The 22,375-nt window shown below is 37.1% G+C and overlaps 1 protein-coding gene across 5 annotated transcripts in view; it reads right to left on the reverse strand.

Annotated features, from left to right (window-relative positions):
* Positions 1–22,375, reverse strand: part of UXS1 (UDP-glucuronate decarboxylase 1) — a 171,918-nt gene that overhangs the window by 9,086 nt on the left and 140,457 nt on the right. For all 5 annotated transcript variants that reach the window (XM_044670482.1, XM_044670479.1, XM_044670483.1 and 2 more), the window contains exon 11: positions 7,260–7,303. In XM_044670482.1, the coding sequence (XP_044526417.1) occupies positions 7,260–7,303 (44 nt within the window). The remainder of the gene's footprint in view (positions 1–7,259; positions 7,304–22,375) is intronic.

The raw sequence follows: 22,375 nt of genomic DNA on the forward strand, positions 1-22,375 counted from the left end.
CACAGCAATGGTAAAATGTCCATGGTAATGATTATTTGAATTATTAGATACCCCTAACTTAGATGGCATGTCTTTAAAAAATAAGTTTATTATTATTATTATAATGACTAGGTAATCTCACCCCCCAAAGTCAGAAATTGTAAGTTGCAAGAATGAAACTGCTGGTGAAAGGTCTCTCAGTTTCTATATAGTTTCTTCTCTTGCAGAAACATAACTGATCCCAATCCTAATATAATATGTCAGATATAGGCAGGCATAGTAGATAAGAGTGTTGGCCTGAATGTTATGAAGAACTAGATTTTAGCTGCCTCTAACATTTAGCTGCTAGGTAGCCCCCAGAAAAGTCACTTAACCTTCTCCATGCCCATTTCTGTAGCTGTAAATTTAAGAAAATTTGCTTATCTCCATGGGAAGGAATTTCCTCCTAGGAAGCTCCCTATACTGAAAAATAAAATTGATGTACCTAGATCTCTCCAGAGAAAAGAATGCACTCCTATATAAAGACTTCTAAATGCCTCAATTTGGCAAAATGAAAAGCATGATGGACTGGAATGAGGAAGACGTGGGTCCAGATCCCATTGCTGATTAGCTGTGACCCTGAGCAAGGATCTCACATAGCAATTCTTCATTTGTAAAAAAAAAAAGGTATAACACGTGCAGTACCTGTGTACAAGGTTATTATGAATACCCAGAGATAACATTGGTAAAGCACTATGAAAATGTTGGTGTGCTATATAAAAATGTTAAGTTATTACTAGTAGTAGTATATTATCATAACATTATTATGTAATAAATATAATATATTATACAATATAGTAATATTAATATTAGTGAACATCGTATATGATTATAAATAATAAAAATAACTATTAATTAGCAATCATATATTACAATGTATTTATATAATATCATATAAATGTTAAGTGTTATTATTGTTGTTGTTATTATTATTATTGGCAGATTGATCTAGGAGAGAGAGAAATGAATTTGAAGTCAGGAAATCCTATGCTGGAATCTTATATTTGAAACTTATTAGCTATGTAACAGTGATGGAACTACATTACTCAATGCCCCTAAACCTCAGTTTCCTTATGTACGAAATGGGAAAATAATGCCTGTAAGTATTATCTTAGAGGGTTGTTGTGAGACTCAAGGGAGAATATGTATAAAGGATTTTATAAATTTTAAAGCACTATATAAATTTCATCTATTATTCTTTGTTTTGTTTTGTTTTTTAAACCCTTAGCTTCTGTGTATTGGCTCCTTGGTGGAAGAGTGGTAAGGGTGGGCAATGGGGGTCAAGTGACTTGCCCAGGGTTACACAGCTGGGAAGTGTCTGAGGCCGGATTTGAACCTAGAACCTCCCGTCTCTAGGCCTGACTCTCAATCTACTGAGCTACCCAGCTGACCCCCTCATCTATTATTCTTAATTGCTATGAGAAAGTCCCATTTTAGGGAGGACATTAAAATTTTTCATTCATTTATTCATTTATTTATTTTTAGTAAATCCTCAATGGTTCCTTCAACTCTCTTTTGTAGTTTGTGATCATTTAGGCAGGACTGGGGGCCATGTAGGGAGAAAAGATTTATTAAGTGAATAAACATGTACAATATTTCTGGGAGAACATAAATGAATAATACTTTAATGCTAAATAACTATATTCATAACAATATACTGATTAAAACTTTAATAGGAAAAAGGCAATTTGAACAAAGAGTAAGCTGAAATGGTTATGTATATTCTGTTGATTTGACTAGAGGCAGTGTAGCGGAGTGGTAAGAACTCTGAACTTGTATTTGAATCCTGCCCTTTAATCTCATTTGCTCTAAAATTATGGACAAGTGGACCTCTTTGAGTTTCAGATTCCTTGTGTGTAAAATACAGACAATAGATCTGCTATTCCAACCTAAATGAGGTGGTCGGTAGCATGTAAGTCAAAGTTATTTTTATATAAATATAAAACTTTATATAAATGACAGCTATCATTACTACCACCACCACCATCATCATCATCTTCTAGACTTGATCTATGATTTTATTGATAGAGTTAATTCCCGATGAGGAAACTCAATGCAGATCAGAGATAAGGTGACTTTCCCTGGGTCATCCAGCCATGATGTGTCTGAGACAGGACCTAAGCCTGGTGCTTTCCTGCTTGTGGCCAGCTCTCCATCCATGATGGTTCATTACCATCATCATCACCCTTGTCTTACGTTCAATTGAGTACCAAAAGAAACAGTCCTAGAAGAGTCCCCAGTCCCACTACTATTCCTTTGGTGGATTATTAAGCAGGTAGACAGTATGACTGCTTTTTGTAGTGGAATAACATATTGGGACATCAGTCAATCAGTATGTATTCGGCACTGACCCTGGGTCTAAATACTCTGAGGATACAAAGAAAGGTAAAAACCAAAACAAAATATGGTCTTTTCAAGGAACTCACATTCTAATGTTGGGGGAATCACAAGCAAAAATACTATGTATTTTTATACATAAAATAATATAAATAAAAGATATGTGTACACACACACACACACACACACACACACACACAAGTGGCAGGGGGTGGGAGCTAGCGGGTCAGTGGACTGAGCACCAGACCTGGAATTTGGAGTACCTAGGTTCAGATTTGGCCTCTAATTGCCTGGCCCTTACCACTTTTTGGCCTGGGAATCAATACTTAGTAAAGAATAAATGGGAGTTGATTTCAGAGAGAATGCACTAGTGGGGGACAGAGGACAAGGAAGGGAGGGAAAGGCCTCTTTTAAAAAAGTGAGATTTGAGCTGAGTCTTGAATGAGGCCAGAAAAACAAGAGTGGGGAGAAGGGAGAGCATTTCAGGCATGGGGGGAAAAGGGTCATGTATGAAGAATAACAGGTATGTGCGATAGAGAGGAATAAGAATTGACAGCATCAGATCTGGCATGTTAGGAAAATTCCTTTGACATTTGACTAAAGGATGAATGAGAGAGAGGAAAGGTAGAGAGACCAACTAGAAGGCTATTGCAACAATATAGGTCATGAGAGCCTGTAAGAGGGCTAGCTGTGTGAGAAGGGGCCATATTCGAAAGTTGAAACAACAATACTTAACAACTGATATAATAATATATAAGCTCATCTTCTGTACATTCAGTAAATGTCATCATCATTACGTTAACAGGAATAAAACTCAATCTTGAGCCTCAGTTTCCTTTTCTGTAAAATAGGGGTTATATTGTTTAGCTATCTGAAAGAGCTGTTATGGGAAAAACATTTTGTAAATTGTAAAACGAATGTATATCAGAATGTCTTCATTCAAGCAGGACTTGTACTCGGTAATATTATATTAGCATTTAGATGAAACTGTATTATCAAAGAAAGAAAACTATTTCTTTAAAAATAAAAAGACAACTCTCTCCTTTCCTGTACCAATTGATTCAAGCCTGGGAAGATTTAAAATGCAAAACATCAGGAGAATAATGTAACTAGAATGCCACTAAAGGTGATAAGAGTACACTAAGAAAATCTTGGTTTGTTCCTTTGTTTTTAAAACAGAAAGGAATCTAGGAGATGATAGGATCAAAATGATTTAATATATGTAAAGAAAGATGGCATTAGACTAAGGAGATTTGGGCCAAAGTCCTGGGGCTGCCACCAACTAGCCCCATGACCTTTGTTGTGGTTGTTCGGTCATTTTAGTTGAATTCAATTCCTTGTGACCCTATTTGGGATTTTCGTGTCAGAAATCCTGGAGTGGTCTGCCATTTCCTTCATAAAACAGTGAAGTCATATATCAATCAGGAGCAGGGTCTTAAAGAATACCTTCTGGACCAACCCTAACCAGAGTTTGCATCGATTAAAGGGAAACTTTTCCTTGTCAACTCCACATAACCCTACTTTTCTCCAAATATTTGCTGGCTGGAGATATCAGTCAAGAAAGCTCGAGCCCAAGCTGAGGGGGAAGTTCTTGAGTACCCTGCAAAATGAGGTAGGAGAGGGCTTAAAGGAGGAACCTGGGGCTCTTATCTTTTGCTACTTGAACTCTGGGAGAATAAGTCCACTTGTGATTATGTGAAAGGACAATTTCCCCATCTTAGAGTTTTTCACTCAACTTTTAGCCAGGACCTGATGCTGAACACTTTGTACACTCCTTGATAGTATAAAGTACTAATTCACTTCTGGGGAAATTAGGCCCTAGAAAGATTAAAGACTACATTTACCCAATAAACAATTCTTTTGGGAGTAGGTGGAGGTAGTGGGGGGGATACTGAACTTCCCTGGACCTTAATTTCTTCATTCTTCAATGAGAACCTCAGTTTACTTATTCTTCAATTCATTCTTCAATGAGGAACTCAGTTTATTCTTCAATTCATTCTTCAATGAGGAACTCAGTTTATTCTTCAATTCATTCTTCAATCAGGTACTCAGTTTATTCTTCAATTCATTCTTCAATGAAGGCCTCAGTTTACTTATTCTTCAATTTATTAAAAAATGAGGAAGAACTTGATGATTTAGAATGTTTTCCCCCCTCTAAATCCATGATTCAATGGTATGACATTCATAGCTATTAAATGACTAGAAATTCATTTAAGGGGGCATACTCTATTGACTAGAGGAATTTTCATATATAATAGAGAGTATAATTTATCAAAATGTATTTTACATGGAAATACATAACATAACATAATTAGTTTGGTGAAATGTTTTGCCCATTATTTATGTAGCCATCCAAAAGTAGAATGGACTAATTTCTTCAAGTACATTGACTTCTTTTCAGGACTATAGAGAGGATTCTTAAATCATTATCATGGTGATAAACATTTATATAAAGCTATAAAGTTGGAAAGCACTTTACATAAATTATCTCAGTTAAGACACAAAATACCTTCTCAGTATGTGTTACAGGCATTATTTTCCCATTTTATAGATTGAGGAAACTGAGGTTCATAGATATTAAATGGCTTGAGGCTAGTTAAATGTCAGTAGTAGCTGAGCAGCAATGTGGCTCAGTGGATAGAGTGCTGGGTCTGGAGTCAGGAAGACTCATCTTCCTGGGTTCAAATCTGGCTTAAGATACTGACTAATTATGTGATCTTGGGCAAGTCACTTCACCCTGTGTGTCTCAATTTCCTTATCCATAAAATGAGCTTGAGAATGAAATGGCAAACCACTCCAGTATCTGCCAAGAAAACTCCAAATAAGGACATGAAGAGTTGGACACGACTGAATAGTCTAAATTATTTCATTAAAGTTTAGGGTGCCCAAATTCTATAGACTTCCTAGGAATATATTGATGTTGGCTGGAGGGAGGAGAAAAGAACAAATAGAGAATTGAAAACATGGAACTGATGAAAGCTCATCTTTGACGAAAGTACTACAACATAACAGAGAAGTCAGAAATTTAAGAGCAACTCTGGGGAGACATACTAAGAGGGTCATTTAACATAAACAATGTAATGATGAATGAAACTCCAAATTCTGTGTTTTTCAGAGAAGGTAGAGAATCACTAGTAGCAATGCAACAATCTAGGACATTCCTGAAGGACTTATGAAAAAGAACACTATCCACATGGAGAGAAAGAACTGTGGGAGTAGAAACACAAAAGGAAAACTTACAACAAGACTTATCACTTGTTCATATGGACATGTTTTGGGGTATGATTCTACGGTAAAAATGATTAATATGGAAATAGGTATCAAGTGATAACATTTGCACAACCCAGTGGAATTGCTTATTGGCTCTGGAAGGGGGGAGGGAAGAGGAGAGGGAAAGAAAATGAATCATGTAAACATGGAAAAATATTTTTAAAAATAAAATTTAAATTAAAAAAAAAAGAAGAAGATAGAGAATCTGTGTAGGCCCTTCAAGAAAAATGGTGAAAGGTTTCCCAGAGGCAAAGAAGAAACAAGTACCCTAAAATGTCTATGAATTGTGTTTGCCTTATGTTCTTTGGTAATGAGACAACAAAAATAAGAGCCCTTTGGCTATCTTTACTTTCTGATTTTTCTCTGAGCAGGAAAGGGCAAAGGGACAATTATGTATAGGAATAGGAATGTACTTTGGTTTATTTTAGATTAAAAGTGATCTTTCAGTGTATCTTCAGTTTTATTTTGGGGTTTTGGTTATTTATGAGTGTGCTCTTATAACAATAACCAATATGAAATGTGTTTTGCATGACAATAAAAAATGGGGGGAGTGTCTTAAAAAATAAAAGCAAAAAAAATTAAGAGAATAAAAACTATGGCTTAAAAATGATATTCAAGTTTATTTTTATAAGCAATCTTGGGTTACATGGGGTTTAAAAGATCTTGTCTATGCAATGGGGGAAAATCTAATACCTAAAGTTATAAGTGGATTTTATATTGAGGTAGGATCTTAAAAACTTTAATACTGGTTATTTACTACAAGTAATAAACATGATGCTCAGTAACCATTTTCACATAATATTTTGTTGCTGTCTTTTTTATCAGGGATTCAAATGCTATTGACAAATGTAACTTTAAAAAAAAACCCTTATCTTCTGTTTCAGAATAATTTTAAATATCGGTTTCAAGACAGAAGAGCAGTAAGAGCTAAGCACCTGGGGTTAAGTGACTTGCCCAGGATGACAGAGGTAGGAAGTATCTAAGACAACATTTGAACTCAGGACATTCCATCCCTCAGCCTAGCTCTCTGTCCACTGGGCCACCTCACTGCCCCAAGTGTAACTTTTTGAAAATAGGAATAAGTATGTAACTATTTTTCAATTCAAACAAGATCTTCAGAGTTAAAAATATTTTCCCAAGTTCTTCAAATATAATGAATTTTGTGTCATATGTGCATGTTTTTAGTGGATATTTCATCAAAATTGTTTGGGATACTAAATTCACCTCAACAAACTTTTATCAACAAAGTTGCCTCTGAGAACAGCTGAAGGCAAAAATTAGACTGATTAAGTCATAGCCAGTCCTTGACAAATGCATCTCAGGAACACTAGATGGCAGCATAGATTAGAAGAAAAAACACTGAAAGTGGATTAATTGAGAACAGAGAACAGAAAACTGGGCTTCCTAGTGACTTCATTTTGAAGACAAAATCTATTGAGATTTTTTGGTTTAAAAAAAAAAATCTGAGTTTATTTTAAAATGGGGAAATGTGTCTTTCCAACTACCTCTTTCCTGGTGTATCCTACAACTTTACAAAGTGACTTTACAAAGCAGGATGGTGGCACCAGACATCCAAAGTGGCTAAGAGAGCCTTCAGATCAATTCTTGGGTGCAAAAAGTGAATATGCCCTCACCTGACATACTGGAACGCTCGAGTCTGAGTCCCAGAGCCATAGACCTAGGAAAAAAATAGGAAGCCCATTAGGAACATCATAATATGCAGGGAAGTATTTAATAACCAACTCTACCCCAAAAAAGTACACAAGGCTTTCGAGTTCTGCATTATTAACAATTTCTCACTTTCTTAAGCACATTGTTATTGTAGGTCATTCAATCATTTCTGACTCTTCCTGACTCCGTTCAGGGTTTCTTGGCAAAGATACTGGACTGGTTTGCTATTTCCTTCTCCAGTGCATTTAAAAGATGAGGAAACTGAGGCAAACAGTTAAGTGACATACCCAGAGTCACACAGCTAGTAAGTGTCTGAGGCCAGATTTGAAATCAGGAAGAGGAGTCTTCCTGACTCCAGATCCAGCACTCTATTTGCTGCACCACCTATCTGCAAATCCACGAAACAATAAATCAAGCCTTTGCTTTGTTGGAAGTGCAAATGCTTGCACCTAAAATTTAACAATTGCCTTGGTTCAACATGCCATTAAATCATCCCAGAGGGAATGGAAAGAACAAAATTCCAAATTGAAGAATAAAATACACAAATTGAACTTGAAATGAATATGCCTAAGTGTTGGTGATGCAGTTTCTTCACTTTCTTTTTTAAATTTCTTTTTCTTTTTAATTTTTAATTAATTTTTTTAGTTTCTTCACTTTTCAACAAAAGTTCTTTTCTATTATTTTTTCCTGTGGCAAAAGGGCTATAGCTATTATTAATTTACATTTACCTAATGCTTTAAGATTACACAACAGGGACAGTTAGGTTGCTCAGTGGATACAGCACCATTCTGGAGAAAGGAGGTCCTAGGTACAAATCTGGCCTTTGGACACTTCCTAGCTGTGTGACCCTGGGCAAGCCACTTATCCCTATTGCCTCACCTTTACTGTTCTTTTGTCTTGGTTCTAATACTTAGTAGTGATTCTAAGTCTTCACAAGAACTCTAAGAGGTGGGGAGCAGAAGTATTCTTTTAGGGATGAAGAAGGCAAGACTCCAGTTGGATAAGTGACTTATTCATGGTCACAATTACTATGCTGAGCTTTTTCAAGTGGTTCATTCTTTGTTTTTAACCAAATTATTCCTTATCCTCCTTAAATATCTTTTGGGGGAAAAAATCTCAGAGATAAGATAATTGGACCCAAAATGAGCAAATTTGACGGTGTCATACACCAACTGTATGACTGAGGCAAGTGAAATTTTTTGTGTTTCTGTGGTTTCACTTTATTTATTTTCTGTCAAATGAGAGAAGATAGAAGGTTGATGGAGGTTATTGATTCTCAGCCTGTAGACATCTTGGGATGCTTGTGACTCTTTCTGGGGGTCTTTGAGGTCAAAGATATTTTCATAATAATACTAAGATGTTATTTGCCTTTAAAATGTCCCTCTCTTTTCCAACTATATATGTCCATGTGATATTGGATTTTTTTTCATATGCCAGCCAAAACAATAATCACAACAGAGTGAATACCACATAAGAATCCAGCTCTTCTGCTCTCTTATATAATAAGCCAAACATTAAAGAAATTTGCAAAAATATGTAAAGCAATATCACTCTTCTACTTTTTTTTGCTTTGGAAAAATTTATTTCTCATAATGTTGTTTATGCCAACATGTAACGGGCTTCTTATTTTCAAATGAATTAATAAATATATATAGACCTCAAAAATGTATCCATTTTTATTCCTAACATAGTAAACATCAATTAATATAACCTATATAAGCAACAGCAATAGCTATTTGTGGTCTTCAATAATTGTGTGTATGTAAATATGTGTGTATGCAATATATGTACGTGTGTATATATATATATACACATGTACGTGTGTGTATATATATACACATATATATATATACATATATATATATATCTCAAGATGAAAAATCTTCATCTACTATAATATATCTGGAATATAATTTCCACCAAATCACAGATTTAGAGCTTGAAGCAACTTTAGAGGCCAGTGAGTCCAATCCTTTCATTTTACAGAAGAGGAATCTGAGATCCAAGGAGATTAAAATGAATTGCCAAGAGTCACACAACTAGTAAGTGTCTAAGGTGGAAGAAGCTGAATCCAGGTCTTTTTGACTCCAAGTACAGTACCTTATCTACTATGCCATACTCTCTCTTATGTTGATTGGGAACCAGCTATGCCAGAGCCAAAAAATGGCACGTAGAACCATCTTCAGGGTGTTGCTTTTTTTTGATGGGACTGCACAGAAAACTTTGTACCTGGGAATATTATTATATACTCTAAGAAACTGGGTCATTACATTCTTGGCTCCCTGATGAGATGGTTCGAGCTTTACAGTCTTCTTATTTTAATTACCTTATCTAGCATTGACATTTAGCACTTTATTTTTAAGCGCCTAGGGCATAACTAGCCCAGAGGATTGAGACCAGATAGCCAATATTCGCCATTTCTGAATCATGTTATGATTACTTCCATATACTTAAATCTCCAGTGAGGAGGATATTGGGGAATCATAAAATTCTTACTGCAAATAGTCCTAAATCCTTTAGAGTATTTCCTTTCAGTAAAATTGTAGAAGAGGAATTACTAGCATAAGTGGCTTGAACATAGTGGGAAAGGACTTCAAATATTCATTTTATGAACATTTGGGAAAATAATACAGAGCAGAAAAAATGCTAAATGAAATGGTTCCTTTAATTTGTGGGAGGAAAAAGTTGAAAGAGATGATGTAGAGGCTTAATTTTTTTGTTTGTCTTTTTAGAAGTGTGATTTTATTGGTAAAGGAAAACTCAGATCAGAAACTATTTTGCAATTTAATATCTTATAAAATTGCCTTTGACAAGAGAGGATCAAATGACCTAATATTTTGTAAAAGTATTTATCGCAAGAAACTTAGTAAATGCTTATTCCCTCTCATTTCTTAAAATTAGGAGTCAAAATAGCCAGTATGTGTCAGAAGTGGGATTTGAATCTAAGTTTTCCAGACTAGAGGTTAGCTCTTTCCACTGCACCACATAGCCTTCCTTCAAAATAAATGTCTTCAAAAGGAAGGCACAGATATCATCTTTCTGTAGTATGATGATGATACATCACTTTCTCTGCCTAAACACCTTCAAGTTATGTGTTTATAAGGATTTCCTCCCCCAGCCCCCCAATGGGAGCTGGAGAGTGAAAATGTTTGTTAGCAGAAAAAAATTTTAATCTAAAAAAATGTGTGCTATATATATTCCTGAAAGACACAACTTTATCTATCTATCTATCTATCTATCTATCTATCTATCTATCTATCTATCTATCTATCTATATCAAAATAAGTCTTATCACTCACTTCTTACAATTTATTTTATTCTTGGGCAGTGACCTAAATTATGGTATCAGAAGTTCTACAAAAAGATTTGAGATTCTTAGAAAGAAGCACATTTCCTGTTGGGCAAATTTAGAATGGTTTTACTTTTTTTTTTTGTGGGAAGTAGAGGGATATTAAGAAAGATTGTTTTTATGCAGCAACCAGGTTGTAAGCACAGTGGATGGAGTACCAAGCCTGAAGTCAGGAGGACGTGGATTCAAATCTGTCTTCAGACACTTTCTAGCTGTGTGACCTGTTTGTCTAGCCCTTTGCCCTTCTGTCTAGGGTTGTTAATAGGACAGAAAATAAGGATTTTTTTTTAAAAGAAGAAAAGAAAGATTGTCTTTCGGGGCAGTTGCTCCCTCTACCGCAGCAGTAATACTGACAGCATAGTAATGAAGGCTACTAATGATACCATGACCACAAAATATTCTATAATATATTCCATTCCATGTTCTTTTGCCATTGTTTCAATTTCAGTCATATCGGACTCTTTGTGACCCCATTTGATGTTTTCTTGGTAAAGATACTGGAGTGGTTTTGCCATTTCCTTCTCCAATTCCATGTTCTACCTGAAAGCTTTACTTTAAGAATTATGCCAGTTGTTCTCTCCAGAGTATAACGTTTATTTAGATAGTATTTTCCTCAGAGGACTAGAAAGTTGCACAATTAGTATTCAGTTGTGGTAGATATCATGCTCACAAATTTAATTCCACAGCAAAATGTTGATTTTTAATATTTTATATTCTTTTTTTCCCCTAATCCTTAATTTCTGTGTATTGGCTCCTAGGTGGAAGAGTGGTAAGGGTGGGCAATGGGGGTCAAGTGACTTGCCCAGGGTCACACAGCTGGGAAGTGTCTGAGGCCAGATTTGAACCTAAGACCTCCTGTCTCTAGGCCTAACTCTCAATCCACTGAGCTACCCAGCTGCCCCAATATTTTATATTCTTAATGATTGTTTTTCTTTATTTTAAGTAAGCTTTGAAAAATAAAATCCCTCACTTAACTTTTCTTGTTTAAGGATGGGAAGTTGGCAAGCCCTGCCAAGATGAGAGCTTTGTGAAACAGGCAGCCAGAAGACAATGCTAAGACTTCCTGAAGGTTTCTTCTCCCTCTGTGGCACTGGCTTAAGTCAAAATTCTCATGACTGGGCTATTAGAGTCCTTAAAAAAAATCTTTCTTTTTAAAATAGATTTGCTACATCTTTACACATGAATGTTCCCAGATCTCTCTTCTCTCTCCCTTCTCCGTACTACAGAAGGCACCATTACAGAGTCCTTTCTTACACTCCCTTCTTGTTCCCACTTGAGCTGGCCTCAGATATCCTAAGATCCCTGGAGCTAATTCAGTACAGATTGACTGAGTGATGGCTGACTCAATAAAGTCAGATGTGGGTCATATCTGGGTAATTCCTTGGCCTTCCCTAGACTTTTGTTAAAAGTTGGGGAAGAAGGGTAAGAGTTAACCCTTAACCAAATAGCAGGAGAGAAGAGTCTTTTATTGAACAATTCCATGATAATGTCCCTGAAAATCATTCCAGATATTACACGCTTGCTGTGTTCATGTGTGTATGTGTGTGTTTATGTCTTTATATCAAAGGCGACTAGGAACTACACTGGAGAGTGCTGGACTTGAAACCAAGAAGATCTTGCTTCAGCAACTTAATAGCTAAATAACTGGGCAAATCATTTAACTTGGTTTTTTTCTTTTTTAAAAAATTTATTTGTTTATTTAATTTATACTATTTTCCCATGGTTGCATGATTCATGAAACCATTCAACTTGTTGAGCCTCAATTTCTTAATTTATAAAATAGGGACAATAAAAGCACATATTGCTCAGGGTTGTTGTGAGGATCAAATGAAAGTCATACATGCAAACCTTAAAGTGCAGCATAAATGCTAGTTTATCATCATGGTCATCATCGTTATGATTAATTGGTGTTTGTTCTAAACTTTCAGTTGTTTCAGTCAAGGCCTCCGTTTAGCTATGTAAATGTTCTATCCATTCCCTGTCCCAGGAGAATGTAAGCTGTTCAGAACTTTTCAATCCTGCCTGATTCTTTGTGACTTCATTTGGTAATTTGGGGTTTTCTTGGTAAAGATACTAGACTGATTTGCCATTTCCTTATCCAGCTCCTTTTAGAGATGAAGAAACAGAAGTACACAGGGTTAGATGACTTGCCCAGGGTCACCCAACTAGTAAATGTTGGAAATGGATTTGAACTTAAGTCTTCCTGACTCCAGGCTTGACAGTCTATCCACTGTGCCAACTATCTACTCTTTCAGGGTAGGAATCCAAGGATCACAGAAGAATTTCAGAGATGATTTATGTCAACTCCTTAATTTCAGAGATGAAGAAACTCACAAGTTTTTTCAGAAACCAGAGATGCCACCTGCCCAAGGTGCCACACAAGTGCTAAGTGGCAGAGCTGGGACCACGCCTTATAAGTCCAAATCCATTGTAATTTGCACTGTGCCATGATGCTTCTGATCTCCTACTATGGGTCAAGTCAGTGTCGTTAGTTAGCAGCACTTACTGAGCACCCATTCGGTGTCAAGTTCTGTGTGGGGCACTTTCCATGAAGTGGGAAGGACTGACCTTTGGGTGAGTCTGAAACCCACCATGTTCCTATGTGGGCTTTCTGGGTATACTTTTTTCTCCCTACCTTTCTGTTTTTCTGACAATTTCTCCAGGTAGTAGAACAAAGTACTGGCTTTCCAGTGATCACCACAGGATCACAGATCTAGAACTGGAAGGAATTTCAGAGACCAAGAACCTCCTCATTTTCCAGATGAGGAAACTGAGCCCCAAAGCCTTTCAATGACTCTTTTAGTTATAGAATTAACTATTAACTTAATCCTGTAGTTATAATATTAACTATGTTAGGGTGACGGCTAAAGGGTGATCAGAGGACGAAGTGTGGTCACTTGTTTTAATTACTGACACACATCATTAATATTTTAAGGAGAGGGGAAAGATAAGATTACACTTTGTAGTAAAGAAGCAGGCCAAACTTATTAGGTCTAGTGAGCATGTTTCCATGGGCTCCATGTAATAAAGTACTATTTGGGAGTCTCAATTTCATGGATCCCTAAAAGCAGTTTGGGGGGAAAACCAGGTGCAATGAACAGTAGTCAGGAAGATCTGAGTTCAAATCTGCCCTCAGGCACCAGCTGTGTGACCCTGGGCAAGTTCCTTAATACTGTCAGTCTCAGTTTCTTCATCTGTAAAATGAGCTGTAGAAGGAAATGGCAAACCATTCCACTATCTTTGCCAAGAAAAACCCAAATAAATTGTAAGTAGCGGGACAGGACTGAAATGACTGAACAATAACAAAGACAGGTTTAGAGCCACCCAAAGGCAAAATACCAATAAGGATGGAGAGGTTATTCCAACATTTTCCATTCTCATATTTGTTCAGAGAACCAGCATGGTAGCATCAAGCCTTTGGAGAAAGGAAAACGTGAATTTGAAAGTCCTGCCTCTAACACTTACAAGCTGTGTGATCCAAGGCAAATAACCTAACTTGTCAGTACCCCTAGGCAATCCCTAAGCTACTCGTTGCAAAACCAAATTCTCTGCATTAATAAAATCACAGGCACAGTCCAAAACAAAGAAAAGAATCCATGCAGACACACCAATGCACAAATATACACACGTACACATACCCCAACTGGCCAGGGGAAATTAAGCAATGTGCCCAGGGTCACATGGCTAGTCTACACCCATCTACGTCTACACAGGACATCTATGTCTGACCAGAGAAGAGGGGAGGAGAGTCCCCATGGGCAATGCCATGGACAGACATTGGAACTCATCTAGGAAGAGTCAACTTAGAGGTGGTCCAGCCACAAGCATGACAACTCTTCCTGCATCTCCCTAATCATCCTCTTCCTTGCCCCTACTGTCTCTTTCTGATAGAGGGACAGACCCAGCTGTCTTGGGAAGAAATATTTTATCTACCAGTTCCCCCCCTCCCCTCATGAACAGTCTTGAAGAGTTCTTTCTCACCTGAGTTTTTTGTTCATTTGGGTCCAATCTTGGTGTCCCTATTGGAGCTTTTCTTGGCAAAGATACTGGAGTGCTTTGTCATTTCTTTCTCCAGCTCATTTTATAGATGAGGAAACTGAGGCAAACTGGGTTAGGTGATTTGCCTGAGCTTACCCGGCTAGGAAGTATCTGAGACTAGATTTGAACTTGGGTCTTCCTGATTGCAGGCCTGATGCTCTAGCTACTGTGCCACCTACCTGCCAATGGATTTGGGTCAGCACGAAAGACAGAATCCTCGCTATGGGCACGTATGCCTATGGAGGGGAAAACGCTTGCCCCTAAAAGTTGGATGGGAGGTAGGGAAGGGATTTGTGCTTGAAACGTGGAACTACTGTCCCACTGGAATGACATTACAAAAGAATCAGTAATAGTTCATGGTTCAGTAATAGTATACAGTTTGAATGGGCATCTATGGACAAGCTGGCAACCTGACCATCATTCACAGGAGGGATTCTTAACCTTTTTTGGGTCACAGATCCCTGTGGCAGTCGGGTGAAGTCTGGTAAAAGTCAGATTTGACCACATGCTGATTTTCGCCTCTAAACATGAAAAAATGTAGTAGATTTTGCTTTATTTCCTCTTCCTAAAAGAGAAATGAAGAGATTCTGAAGTAAAGGACTTTTTATACTACATCGGCATTCTGTACAGCTGCAAAGTAGATAACAGAATTTAGAGATGATTAGGAAGAAAAACAGCTACACCGAGATGAGTTTGGCAGTAAGACCAGGACAGGGGGTTATATTTCAGTCGTTATTTTTCAATGTCCCATTGCCTCCTATTCCTGGTTCCCACAAAAAGCAGGTTTGCATTTGTGATTTCAGTTTAAAACACTTTTTTCCCCTAAAAAGAATATATTGATATTTAAGAAATCCACAAGTCAGCTGCCCAATTGAATATACATATCAAAAAGGAGCAGTTACATGGTGCAGTGAATAGAGCTCTGGTCCTGGGGTCAGGAAGACCTGAGGTCAAATCTGACCTCAGACACAAGCTGTATGGTTCTGTGCAAGTCACTTAATTCTGCCTCAGTTTCCTTATATGTAAAATGAGCTAGGAAAGGAAATGCCACACCACTCCACTATCTTTGCCAAGAAAACCCCAAATAGGACATGAAGAGTCCTAGCTAGTGGTACAATGAATAGAGTATCCAGCTTAGAGTTAGGAAGACTCCTTTTCTGATTTCAAATCCAGCCTGAGGCATTTGCTACCTATGGAACCCTAGACAAGTCATCTAACCCTGTTTGCCTCAGTTTCTTATCTGTCAAGTGAGAAGGAAATAGCAAAACTCCATTATCTGATCAAGAAAACTTCAAATGGGATCATGAAGAGTCAGACATGATTGAAATGATTGAACAACAATAATAAAATATCAAGGAACCTTTTTAGAGTTCTCTGTTTGTACACAGTTGTTTTCATTTTGTTTCTTCATTAGACTGAGTTCCCAGAGAGCAGAGACTCATTGTCTTGCCTTTCTTTAAGTATCTCCAGCTCTTAGCACAGTGTCTAAATCAGAATGGGCATGTAATAAAGGTTTTAAGCTTGACTTAATTTACTTCATATCATCCAAACTGATCTTAGAAGAGGAATATCAGGATTGCAAGGTGGCTCAGTGAAGCACCAGTTCTGGAATTGGGAGTGCCTGGGTTCAAATCTGGTCTCAGACACTTCCTAGCTGTGTGACCCAGGCAAGTCATTTAACCCCATTTGCTAAGCCTTGCCATTTGGTCTTGGAATTGCTACTATGACAGAAAGTAAGGGTTAAAAAAAAAAAGTCATATCTTCAAGCATCTATCTAATTAATATCTTCAAAAATATGGAATAATAAAGATAATTCCTGAAGAAAGACTAAAATCACTCTCACATATGTACCTTATCTCTTAAATAGAACTATTTGTGCCAATTTGCCATTTATTTTTTTAAAATGGAACTGTGGCACAAGTGGAAAATTCTTCTACAACTTTACCTAATAAGCAATTTAATCTGAAACAAGCTAAATTTGTGTGGAAAAAAGTGATGGAATTGGGGAACTTGAACTCAAATTCCCACTTAAACCATTTTCTACCTGTTTGACATTGAACAAATTGCTTAAAGATTCTGGGTCAGTTTTTTCATCTTTAAACTGAGAGAGGTTAGATTAGATGACCTTTCTGGTTTTAAAAAAAAATGCTTGTCCTTATTTTTAAAAGCTAAAACTCAAACTCAAATAATTTTTCCCCTAAAAACAGTTGATACCATTCAAATTCCGAGTAATATCATCTTTTAATTTGGTTATGGGGCTTTTTTTTAGAAGGTCTTAATATTTTGCTCTTATGAATTATCATTAAGATGACCTAAAAACTGGGCCTTTGGGAAACAATTTACAAGTAACTTTGTAAAGGGCAATTAAGAGGCTAAGTTGGAGCTGGTACTAAATATTCCTTTCCCTTTAGAAATGACATTTAGAAAACACACATGAGAAAAGAATGGATGTGGGTGCCTTTTTATTTCCTTTTCTCTAAGGAACAAAGTTTTTTTGAGTCGATTAGGGTGGGAAGGGAAAGGAAAGGAGAGGTTTTCCTTATCCTCAATCTTAAGTCAAAGAATTAGTTGGCAAGAATTTGTCAAAATGATACTTCAAACCCAGTTCAAGGGAGGAAAGGTGGGCTGTTTGAAAAGTCACCATACTGTAAAGTTACTCTGAAGGGAGAGTATCATGATGAATGATAAATTCAAAAGAAAATTAAAAAAAAAAACAAAGAAGAAAAGCAAACCTCTTCCAAATGATCTCCCTGATTATTAGTTTTCTTTTCACCTTTCCAGACTGCCTTGGAACAGAGTGCACTCACTGATGGCACCAGCCATCCTTGCTTCCTCGTTACGGAAGCTCTCTGGGCACAAAGACAACATTTGAATTATCGCTGCCTGCCAACAATAGATCTTATTCTTGTGACACACCGGGAAACTCTCTTGGCTGCCTAGCACTTGGGTTCTGACTGCTGCCAGGAGGCTAATGAATCAGGACCATGCTTCTAGGAAGATCTCTGGCAGTTTGTTCTTGAAACCAAATAGCTCTGATCTCATAATATAAAAAGAAGGGCTTCTGTATATAATAGGTGAAAACAATGAGGGAAAGAAAAGTAAAGCAGAATGTCTACTTGGTGATCTATGTGGCACCGAAGGCCGATAGAGCCCCAATTCAAGGGTGGCTCAGAACTCTAAGAGAAGTTAAAGGATGAAATAGCAAAGGAAGCTATCAATGAAGCTAGTGTGATTTATTCTTAGGTGATGGAAACAAACATCCAGCCCCTGAAGGAAGACATAGATTTAACGATGCCATTCATGAGCAAGAAACAAAAACAGCAGATAAAAACTCATTATTTAATATTTTTCTCTAACATACCATGATCACAAACATCGGGTTTGCTCAAAGTGAAAATCATTTTGAGATGTGGTTTGCCAGACTTGGCTAGTTTAGCTATAAACTATCTAAAGTTTAAGTTCAATGAATGGACTGGCCATTATTTTATTATTTGCTATTAATTTTTAAATCAAATATTAAGAAATACGTATTATTATATTTATTGCTTATTCCTTTCTCCCTCCAGAAGAACACTTCTTGTGGGTGGTAACTATTTTTTCCCCATTCTTCATTGCCTTATGGGTAGTAATTTGCTGAAGTGATTCTTTTTGTCAATGTTAGTCCAATATCAAATTCATGTTAGCATGGGAAGCATATTCAAGCCTTTACTTAGGATATATTCCATTTAGAAATGATCATTCTCATAATCTTGAGAGAACTAAGTTCTCAATTCACTATTTTTGATAATTTGGGATATCCAGTTGCTTCTTGAGCTCTGCAAGACTTCTTCACTTTACATAGATATAGAGAAATATATACCCATATGTAAATATATACCTACATACACAAAATATGTATATATGTGATATTGGCAAGCCTATTTAAATACATACATACATACATACATATAAGTGTACCTATCTGCCTGTATGTCTAGCTACTTACCTATTTGTATATATCTCTGTACATATTTTTAAAAACATGTTACATATAGGCTTTGTGTAAACACATGTATTCTATATAAAACACACACATATGAGATAATGGCAAGTCCATTCACACACACACACACACACACACACACACACACACACACAGATATAATTACTCTTCTTGGCACTTACAGTCCCTTCACAGTCTAGCTCCAGCCCATCTTTCCAGAATTATTTTCCATTATTCATTCCAGTACGCTACATTCTGGCCAGACTGAATTATGTGCTGGTTCCCTGATCTTGGCATTTCACCTCTTCCCTCCAACCCTTTGTAAAGACTGTTTCCTCATGCCTGAAATGTATTCTTTCATCATTTCTGTCTCTTAGAAACTTTAGCTTTATTGTAAGAGGGGAGATCTGGAGACAGAAGGGGATCTCAGGATCCAATTAGTCTAGGCTGGAGCTAGAGGGGACCATAGGGGCTATCCTGTCCAATCCCCTCATTTTAACAAATGAAAAAATGGGCCTAGGGAGATGAAATGATTTCTCTGACGTCACACAAGTAGTAAGCATTAGACAAAGGATTTGGTTCTAACTCTAGAGCCAGGATTTAAAAAAAAACCAAATTATTCCAAACTGTCCCCTTTGGCTCAGATGAGGCTTTATATAAGAAACTTTCCATGACCTCTAAGTTTTAGTGTTCTCTCCCTCCTGAAATATCTTTGTATTTACTTATATATCACCCCTCCCTCACTCCAGGAGAATATAAACACTCCTTGTGGGTAGTGACTGTAATTTTTTCCCATTCCCCATTACCTTGTATGTTGTAATCTGCTTAAATGCTTCTTTTTGTCAGTTAGTCCAATACCACATTCACATTAGCGTGGGAGCATATTTAAGCGTTTGCTTAGAATATATTACATTTAAATATATCCTTCTCATAGCATTGAGAGAACTAGTTTCTCAATTCAATACTTTTGATAATTTGGGACATCCAGTTGCTTACTGAGCTATGTAAGACTTTAGAACAAGGGTCCTTCGCTTTTTTTTGTTGTTTGTTTTTTTTATATGTTGAACCCCTTTTGGCAATTTGTATAGCCTCTGGATGCCTTTCTTTTTTAGAATAATGTTTTAAAATATGTAACATGAAATATATAGGGATTTAAAGGGGACTTTTCAGACATAGTTATCAAAATATTTTATAAAATAGATTAAGGGGGCAACTAGGTGGCTCAGTAGATTGGGAACCAGGCCTGGAGATGGGAGGTCTTGCTTTCAAATCTGATCTCAGATACTTCCTAGCTATGTAATCCTGGGCAAGTCACTTGACTCCTATTTGCCTGGCCCTTATTGTGCTTCTGCCTTGGAACCAATCAATATGCAGTAGTGATTCTAAGATGGAAGGTAAGGGTTTTTTAAAAAAAAATAAAACAGAATCAGGAACTCCAGGTCAGGGACCCCCAGTTTAGGTCCCTGGAAGAAGTGTCAATTCAACCAATAAGCTCTATTAAGAAAAGATTCATTTAACAAAGCAAAGAAAGAAATGGATGCTTTGTGAGCTCATTTACCAGGCAATTCAAGAAAAGATGGGTTACATACATATTTTATCCCCACTATATTATCAATGTACAGCCTTCCTAGTACAACCTGAAAATCCTTAAACAGCAGTCCCTATTTCCACTGGAAGTCTCAGTAGAAACTAGGAAGAGCAAGACAATCAGAAAAGCTGAAAACCCAATGGTTAAAAAAGTGCTGTGCTAGGAATAAACTATGATGCTGTCTAAAAAAGCCAGGCCCCACGGAAGCATGAGAAGAGACAGAAAAATGGGGATTTGGAGGAGAGAGTGGGATTTATCAATTACAAATATAAGTTTGAAACTTAATATTCAGTTAAATGGAAAATTCCATACCCCAATGATTCTTTTCAACTGCCATGGCTTACATCTTAACACCACCTTAGCCATCTCTAAGAAGAGACAGAACCTTGATTTCACTATCCCTCCTAACTGTTCTATGACCTAGAACTTAGAAATAGTTCTCTGGGATCACAATCCGTACCCATCCCTCCCTCCCTCCCTTAGACTTATTCCTAAATCCCTTCTTCATCTTCAAAATGACTTTGGTCCTTCTATAGCCCTTCCTGTTCTGCTACAACTTCCCCTGACACCTCCCACTTCCTTTGTGGGAAGTGTCAGGGAAAGTATAAAAAGGAAAGTTTGGAACCTTTTCTCTCTTTCTACCCAGGAGGGTCTGCTCTGACCCTGGAGGCAGGCTAGCTCTCTCCACCCTGTAAGCAGCGCTTTCTACCCTGAGACCTTGATCTCTCTCTTGACGCCTTTTCCCCTTTCCTCCTACCTCCTAGTTTTCCCTAGACCTTTCCCTTTCTAATTAAAACAAAACCTAGCTATTCAAACCCTAAAGTTGCCCTCTGATCATTTATTAGGGGCTCTGATCAATTTCCCCCTGCCGGGGTTGGGACCTCTACCTTCCTTTCCCTTCCTCTACCTTCCTCTCTCCTTTCACCCATCCATCCTACCATCCTACCCTTCATCCCTTCACTTCCCCCACACATAGTCCTGACCAATTCAACTATATATTATCTCCTACTCTAGAATCCTGTGCCCCCAAACCTATCATTAGTCAAACCTTAATACCAAAACTGTGTTGTTGACAACATCTAACCCCTCTTCACTTATACATATGTTGTTGAGAGTTGCTAGAGAAAGTCACCTGCCTGTATAAATTGGATCCTCAATAGATTTATCTGGTCTCAATTGGGTCACCACTGCTACAAAGCAATGCTTTTTTTTTTCCTCTTTTTTTGCTTCTATGATTATCAAGTTCTTCTCAGTGGCCACAATAAACTTTCTCTTCTCAATGTCTCTGCTCTTTCTTTACTGAGAGAACAAAGGTTATCTCCTATATATTTTAAAATAATCACGTCATTATTTTTTCTTTTTTTTTTCTACAGTTCTTTGAAATAGTACTCCTACTTTTCCTAGCCAGCACTAAGCTCTATGTGTTTTCAATTTCATCCTTTCCCATATATTCCACAAGTTTGTCTCCTTGATCATCCTCCATTTCTCCCATCTTTAATCTTTATTAACTCTTTCCTTAATGCCTAAAAATAAAAAAAGAAAAAGAAAAAAAGGGAGCAGCTGGGTAGCTCAGTAGATTGAGAGCCAGACCTAGAGACGGGAGGTCCTAGGTTCAAATCTGACCTCAGACACTTCCCAGCCATGTGACCTTGGGCAAGTCACTTGAACCCCATTGCCTAGCCCTTACCACTCTTCTGCCTTGGAGCTAATACACAGTATTGAGTCCAAGACGGAAGGTAAGGGTTTAAAAAGGAGAAAAAGAAAGAAAAAGTCATTACTTGAGCCTACCATTCTGCCATCCCTTCAAACTATCCTCCTATAGCTCCCTTGCCTTTCATAGTCAAAAGGATATTCCTACTAATTTATTCTATTTCCTTACATCCTTCTCACATTTCAATCTCTTGCATTCTGGCTTCCAAACTTACAACTTGACTGAAACTGTTCTCTACAAGATTATCAAAGATCTTTTAACTAGTAAAAGCCAATGGCTTTTTTTTCAATTTTCAAGATACTTGATCTCTCTTTAACTTTGAAAATGATGACTACCTCCTCCTCCTGAATACTTTGGTTTCTATGATGCTATTTGGTTCTGTTTCATTCTCAACTTTCCCGCTGGACTATC

Source organism: Gracilinanus agilis, chromosome 3, assembly GCF_016433145.1.
Source record: "Gracilinanus agilis isolate LMUSP501 chromosome 3, AgileGrace, whole genome shotgun sequence".
Lineage (NCBI taxonomy): Eukaryota > Metazoa > Chordata > Mammalia > Didelphimorphia > Didelphidae > Gracilinanus > Gracilinanus agilis.